Source organism: Strongylocentrotus purpuratus, unplaced genomic scaffold (genome assembly GCF_000002235.5).
Source record: "Strongylocentrotus purpuratus isolate Spur 01 unplaced genomic scaffold, Spur_5.0 spur5_scaffold_19, whole genome shotgun sequence".
NCBI lineage: Eukaryota > Metazoa > Echinodermata > Echinoidea > Camarodonta > Strongylocentrotidae > Strongylocentrotus > Strongylocentrotus purpuratus.
In genome coordinates this window covers 33,287,986-33,295,906 of record NW_022145604.1, presented here as the reverse complement: position 1 = coordinate 33,295,906, position 7,921 = coordinate 33,287,986, and the positions used below count along the sequence as shown (strand labels likewise).

The window sequence follows — 7,921 nt, the reverse complement described above, 5'->3', positions numbered from 1 at the left end:
CCGTGACAATTTTCTTATTTTATAATGATGACTTTGATTTATTTATTTATTCAAGTTTTATTTAAAATAGAGGGTAGGTACATTCAGTTTAACAAAACTGCTTTCCAAGTACGCCCTCTAACATAACAAATGTGCGATATACAAAAATACAAGGATTATATACAAAATATAACATTCATCAAAACTAAACATTGACATAATTATTTGACATAATATAGAGTACAAACATATATAACATAAGAAAAATAATTATACTGGTAGAGGGAAATAAGAACGGAGATTCGACTATAATAAATGCTTTGCCAATTGGCATCCGCGCTTAAATATTTGAATTGATTTGGTTGATTGGATTGAGGAAGGAAGTTTATTAAATAGGGTGCTTGCTTTATATGAGCATGATCTTTTTTTGAAATCGGTTTTGGGGTATGGGATGTCAAGTAGAGCATTTAAGGAATAGCGGGTACAGTAGTTGAAGGTGCTATAATTTATAAGTGATTTTAAATAAGTTGGGGCCATGACATTTATAATTTTAAAAGCTAATAAACAGTAGTGATATTTTAATCTTTGTTCGACCGATTGCCAATTTAAAGTCGTAAGAAGTGTACATTGTGGTGTGTCGTAATCCTTATTTAAAATCAATCTCGCAAATCTATTTTGTAACTTTTGCAGTTTCGATAAATTTGTCTTTGAGCAGTTTCCCCAAGCAGTACAACAATAGTAGATATGTGGTAAAATTAATGCAAAATAGAGGTTTACAAGAGTTTTATGGGGTATTAGGCGTTTTATACGACGAATACATCCAATAGAACGAGAAATCTTAGTACTTATATATTTTATATGTTCAGACCACATAAGTTGTGAATCAAGTATAACTCCTAGGTATTTCATTGTTTCGACACACTGTAAATTTGTACCATTTAATTTCATTGAGAGACGATTGTTCTCCAACTTTCTTTTTGATCCAAATGACATCACCATAGTTTTCTGAGGGTGTATATACATCTTATTTATATCAAACCATTTACATATTAAATCAAAGTCATTCTGTAAATTTTCTTGAACTTCAGAAAAAACATTAGAATTATTAAAAATGACAGTATCGTCAGCATAAAGTGATATTTTGGAATTATTATAAAATGTTAAATTATTGATATCATTAATATACAAACAAAAAATCAAGGGGCCCAGAATTGACCCTTGTGGCACCCCGGATTTAACAGTTAAATACTCGCTACAATGATTATCTATAGTAACACATTGTTGTCTACCAATTAAGTAAGATTTAAACCATTCACACACCTTGTTACTCATGCCATAAAAAATTAGTTTATCAAGTATTATTTTATGTGGAATAACGTCAAACGCTTTCCTAAGATCGTAAAATATTGTTCCAGTAATCTGACCTGAGTTCATATTATCAAGAAGGTAATCAGTAATTTCTGTGAGACATGTGGTTATGGAATGAAGCGGTCTAAATCCAGACTGACGTTCTGATAATAGATTATTTTGGTTAAGGTAAGAATACAATTGTTTATGTACGGCTTTCTCTAGAATTTTTGACAAAGAGGGCAGTATTGAAATGGGCCTGAAATTATCCACACTAAACGTTCCTCCTTTGTGTATCGGAGTGATTTTTGCAATCTTGAAATCGAATGGAAATCGTGAAGTTTTTAATGATTGGTTAAATAATATGGTCAGTGGTTTTGCAATGATATCTGCAGATAATTTGAGTAACTTGGGATGTAGACCATCCATTCCTAAAGCCTTTTTACAATCAATATTGCGTAGTTCATTTCTAACAAATTCTGATTTGATTTCTTGAAATTCGAAAGAAAAATTGGTTTGAGATAACGTTGTAAAGAATTGAAATTATCATCTACAATGCTAGAACATGTACCAGTTTGTAGATTTGAACTCACATTATTAAAAGTTTCATTCAATAAACTTGCCACCTTTAATTTGTCAGTTATTATTTCATCATCAATTAGGATTGTGTTGCTTACCTCCTTTTGCCTTGAAGCCAAGAGTTTTTTTAAAACCTTCCAATTTTTGCTCAAATCATTTCCGCATTCTGAGAACTCATTTTTATAATATGCTCTTTCAAGATTTTTGTTTAGGTTATTTGCTTTGTTTCTATAAAACTTGAACTTTTCCCAGCAACAATCACATTTTGTCTTTTTATACCTTTTCTTATAGTAATCACGGTCACGTGCCAAAGTAATATATTCGTCTGTAATCCAAGGCACTCCATTACGTTTTCTTCTGACAGAAATAAAAGGTGCATGTTTATCACTTAGTATTGTGAACACCGATTTGATATTAGACCACATTTTATCAACTCCAACATTTTCTTCATTAAACTCAGCCCAATTTTGATTTCTCAAGTCCTCTTGAAATTCATTTTCGTTAAAGTTCCTAAAATATCTAAATTTACATATTTTCGAATGAAGCATTGGATTTTTGCCTTTTACGACTAAAAATATTAAACAGTGGTCACTAAAACCAATGGGCATTACACCGGACCTCAAGTTAGCAATAGAATTCGAGGTAAGTATTAAATCAATGAGTGTACTACTATGAGGTGTAACTCGTGTAGGCTCATTAATTAATTGATTAAGCTGACAAATACGACAAATATCCTTAACATTTTTAGACAATGTATTATCATTTCTCATATTACAGTTGAAATCACCTAGCAAAACAATATTATTTGACAATGACATTACTTTCTCAATATTCCCTTCAAGGACGGTAAAAATGTACCTGGGCAGGAAGGTTTCCTGTATAAAATACCAACAAAAATCGAACTACTACTGTTATATATGGATGACGTCATACGATGACCCACAATTGTAAAGCTGCGCATGCGCCTTGCGCAATAAACTTGCTTTGGAATCTTATACCATGAGTATCAAACGTGTGCTATTATCTGTCTTGAGTATTCATCTGTGTACCTTAAGTAAGAGTACATAACAGCTATTTTGGCGACGAGGATAAACTTTGTGTTTTATTCTACTTTTTGGTAAAGCTTTGATACCCAGGAATGGCTACTTTCGGAACAATTGGTGAATTTCGGGAGGACGAAGGGAGTTGGTCCCAGTACATTGAACGTATGGGGCACTACTTCGACGCCAACAGCATCGTGGATGGGGGACGAAAAAGATCCATCTTACTAAGTGTATGTGGAGCTTCAACCTACAAGTTGATGTCAAGTTTGACAGCACCAAGAAAGCCGGGGGAAGTTGACTTCCAAGAACTTGTTAAATTAATGACTGACCATCGGGATCCAAAGCCCTCGGTGATTGTTCAAAGGTTCAAGTTCAACAGTCGTGCTAGAAAGCCGGAGGAATCAATTTCGACTTATATTGCAGAGCTGCGACGAGTAGCAATCGAATGTAAGTTTGACACCATTTTGGATGAAATGTTGAGAGATAGAATTGTGTGCGGGGTGGCGGATGATCGTATACAGAGACGATTATTGGCAGAGCCGACATTAACATTCGAGAAGGCAAAAGACATCGCCTTGGCAATGGAGTTGGCAGATAAAAATACGGCGGATCTACGAGAACAAAATCAGAGAAGCGACATGGTAAACAAAATCGATTTTGCTGGTGGCCGTCGTATGCCAACGCAACGCCAGTTTTCAGAGAAACATTCTAGGTGTGGTCGATGCGGTGAAGGACCCCACAAACAAGGCGCGGACTGTCCGGCGATAGATCGAGACTGTTTCCATTGCGGCAAAAAGGGTCACTACGTAGCGGTTTGCAAAGCCAGGGAAACGAAAAAGGACAAAAGAAAAGTCACTCATCAGCAGCGGAAACAGGCCAGTTCCAACAAGTCCCGCACCTATCAAATAGCAGAGGAAGAAGAGGAGGAGGAGGAAAGCGAAACATACGGGTTGTTTCAACATTCCGTGAATAAAGCAAAACCTCCGCCGTACATGACGAAACTTTCTGTGAAAGGAAAGGAAGTTAACTTTCAAGTAGATACTGGCTCAGCGGTTACCATAATAAACGAAGAAACATGGCTCTCACACTGGAGTGAGAAGGACAGACCCATTCTCAATGACTCAACAACCCGCCTACGCACTTACACCAAACATTTAGTCGATATTGTTGGGGAATGTGAAGTCACCGTTTGCTATGAAAACCAGACGGTACGCGTGTGTCTAATCGTGGCGAGAGGGGGTGGGCCAAACCTCATGGGACGAGATTGGCTAGACGTCATTAGGTTGAACTGGAGAGAAATCTACTTGGTCAAAGTCGAAAATGACGTCTCGAGTTTGATCGCAGACTACAAGTAGTTGTTCGCACCAGAACTCGGGAAGTTGAAAGGTGTGGAAGTTGACCTGGATATCGACGAAGGAGCTTCACCGAGATTCCTAAAGGCCCGACCAGTGCCGTTCGCACTGCGAAATAGGCTGGATGAGGAACTGGATCGCCTACTAGCGAATGACATCATAGAACCAGTTCAATATTCGAACTGGGCGGCTCCAATAGTTCCTATAGTAAAAGGAGACGGATCAATCAGGGTTTGTGGCGACTACAAAACAACCATAAATTCAGCCGCTCGTTCCGACACCTATCCTATACCTCGAGTAGAGGAGCTGTTTGCAAGGCTCGCAAACGGAAAGCAATTCTCAAAACTGGACCTCTCACACGCATATCAACAATTGGTCCTGTCGGAGAAATCGAGGGAGTTGGTGACCATCAATACCCACAGAGGACTTTTCCGCTATAAGCGACTGCCATTTGGCGTATCGACAGCGCCCTCAGTGTTCCAGCGGACTATGGAATCGTTGCTGGCTGGCATTCCAGGCGTGGCAGTTTACTTAGATGACCTGCTCATCACAGGAGAGTCAACGGAAGAACACATAAAGAACCTAAAGCGGGTATTGGACGTTCTTCACGAAGCAGGGTTACGCTTGAAGAAGGAGAAATGTGCGTTTCTCAAGGACGAGGTTGATTACCTCGGCCATACTATCACGGCGAAGGGTCTACATCCGACGGGGGACAAGGTGGAAGCAATCACCAAGGCACCAGAGCCAACAAACGTGAAAGAGCTCAGGTCTTTCCTCGGGTTGCTGAATTATTACGGGAAATTTATGCATGACCTCGCTTCTACATTGGAGCCTCTACATCGATTGTTGAGAAAGGAGACAAAATGGCAGTGGGGCAAGGAGCAAGGAGATGCGTTCGCGAGAGCCAAAAAGCTACTCCAATCAACGAGGGTATTGACCCATTACGATCCGAAAGAACAGCTGATACTAGCTTGCGACGCTAGTCCGTACGGCGTCGGAGCTGTTCTCGCACATAAGTTTTCGGATGGATCCGAAAAACCGATCGGATTCGCGTCGCGAACCCTAAACTCAGCGGAGCGCCGATATTCGCAACTAGATAAAGAAGGATTAGCAGTAGTTTGCGGCGTGAAGCGGTTCCACCAGTACCTATATGGTCGGAAGTTTGACATAATAACCGACCATAAGCCGCTACTTGGACTCTTCGGTGAAAAGAAAGCTATTCCGCAGATGGCTTCTCCGCGCGTCCAACGGTGGGCGATTACGTTAGCAGCATACGAATATCGCATAACGTACAAGGCGGGAGAAGAAAATGCTAACGCGGATGCACTCAGCAGACTACCTCAAGAGTCAACAATCGGGGATCCTCCCGTCCCAGGAGATATCGTTCTACTGATGGACATCCTCGAGAAAACACCTATCACGCCCTCACGCGTCCGTATAATGACCGATAAAGATCCAGTCTTATCACGCGTTCGAAATTTCGTCATGCATGGATGGGTTTCTTCGCATGAATTGAAAGACGAAGCGTTCGGACCGTATCTGAATCGTAAAGATGAGTTGAGTGTACATGAAGGAGTACTGTTATGGGGAGCTCGCGTGGTGCTGCCCCCAAAATGCCGGGATCAGATGATGGAGGAGCTACATGATGCTCACCCCGGAATAGTCCGAATGAAAACAAGTGCGCGAGGTTGCGTATGGTGGCCGCAAATTGACAAAGATTTGGAGCGAAAAGTGAAATCTTGTGAAAAATGTCAAGCACACCAACGACAACCATCGAAAGCACCGCTACATCAATGGGAATATCCCAGCAAGCCGTGGTCGCGAATTCATGTAGATTACGCAGGCCCGGTAGAAGGTAAAATGCTTCTCGTAGTAATTCGTCCTTGTTTTCACGAAGTGACGGTAGCGAGGAAAATCGTAACGCAAAGTGAATGCAATTTTTTTTCACTACCGTCACTTCGTGAAAACAGCGACGAATTGATGCGTATTCGAAGTGGATGGATGTTCACATCACTACGAAATCGACAAGCGAAGCGACAATAGAGAAATTAAGAGAAGTTTTCGCAACACATGGCCTACCCAACACGCTGGTTTCCGATAATGGGCCCTGTTTCACCAGTGATGAATTCGCCAAATTCATGAAGATGAACGCAATAAATCACATCAGAGGAGCGCCATACCACCCAGCTACAAATGGGCTCGCGGAGAGAGCCGTGCAAACTGTGAAAGGAGCCCTCCGAAAAATGAGTGGTCCCCTTCACACTAGGTTATCGCGGTTCCTGTTAAGTTACCGTACAACACCGCAAGCTACTACAAAGCAATCACCGGCAGAGTTGCTAATGAATCGTAAACTGCGTACTCGCATTACGTCAGTTCTGCCAGATGTGAACGCAACCGTAGAGAAAAAGCAGTTCGCCCAAAAGATCGCTCACACTACTCACGCCCTTCGCGAATTCAATGTAGACGACGACGTCCTTGTGAGAAATTATGCTCGAGGCAACCAATGGTTACCCGGTAAAATAACCGACCGTACCGGTCCAGTATCATATGTGGTCAATGTCAGTGTCGACGGTGCGACACTAAAATGGATGCGTCATGTTGACCAACTCCGAAGTCGAGTTTCCTCATCGACCGCGCGGAAACAAGACTACGCGAACGAAGGTGTTGTCCCTACACTCGATGAAGATGATGTTATCAATTCTGATAACGATAATAATGATCGCGAAGATTATCACGAAGATCAAGTAGACATCCGCGAAGCTCGCGAAGACGACTTCGACGAAAACCGCGACGTCAATCGCGATGCCGGTAGAAAGGATTACCCTAGACGAGAGCGAAGAAAACCAAATTACTATGGATTTGAATAATTTTGGACTGATGCAAACTGCTAATCAGGTTTTAATTCTAAGCAATAAAACCATATCTCACTTGTTTCATATATTTGAAATAATAGTCAATAAAAGGAATTGATGCCTTTACTCATTTGGTTAATTTTTAAGTTTATAGAAATTATTTAATATAAAGTTAATGTACAAGCAAAAGTATACTCAACTTGTTGAAAAAGTGGATTTGCAAACTGTTTATTTGTTTAATCATAGTTTGGATTACCTAACATTTCATACCTACGATATTTGTTGTTTTTACAATTACTGTTTTATAATTTTAAGAAGGGGCTTTAAAACTAAGGGGGGGAGAGATGTTATATCGTCCTTGTTTTCACGAAGTGACGGTAGTGAGGAAAATCGTAACGCAAAGTGAATGCAATTTTTTTTCACTACCGTCACTTCGTGAAAACAGCGACGATATATGGATGACGTCATACGATGACCCACAATTGTAAAGCTGCGCATGCGCCTTGCGCAATAAACTTGCTTTGGAATCTTATACCATGAGTATCAAACGTGTGCTATTATCTGTCTTGAGTATTCATCTGTGTACCTTAAGTAAGAGTACATAACAACTACTTGTTCTTTTGATTTCTAGCCACATGAGTTCTAGCTCCTTTGTTTCAAGATCTGTTCTTCTTAAGTAATTACATTTCTCGTTAATGTAACATCCTACACCACCACCGCCAGTGGCATCCCTGTCATTTCTTTCAATTTTGTAACCATCGATAGAAAT

General features: G+C 40.3%; 1 protein-coding gene across 1 annotated transcript; it reads left to right on the top strand.

Moving 5' to 3' along the window:
* Nucleotides 1–3,043: 3,043 nt before the first annotated feature.
* LOC105438987 lies at nt 3,044–7,167 on the top strand. Its single transcript, XM_030989937.1, has 3 exons — nt 3,044–4,280; nt 4,317–5,997; nt 6,420–7,167. Exons 1-3 carry the CDS (start codon nt 3,044–3,046, stop codon nt 7,165–7,167), a joined length of 3,666 nt encoding a protein of 1,221 aa, XP_030845797.1.
* Nucleotides 7,168–7,921: the final 754 nt, after the last annotated feature.

Coding starts and splice junctions, on each gene's coding strand:
- LOC105438987 (XM_030989937.1), top strand. CDS start 3,044: ATGGCTACTTTCGGAACAATTGGTGAATTTCGGGAGGACGAAGGGAGT. Junction 4,281..4,316: donor AGTCGAAAATGACGTCTCGA/GTTTGATCGCAG, acceptor TGTTCGCACCAG/AACTCGGGAAGTTGAAAGGT. Junction 5,998..6,419: donor AGTGCGCGAGGTTGCGTATG/GTGGCCGCAAAT, acceptor CTGTTTCACCAG/TGATGAATTCGCCAAATTCA.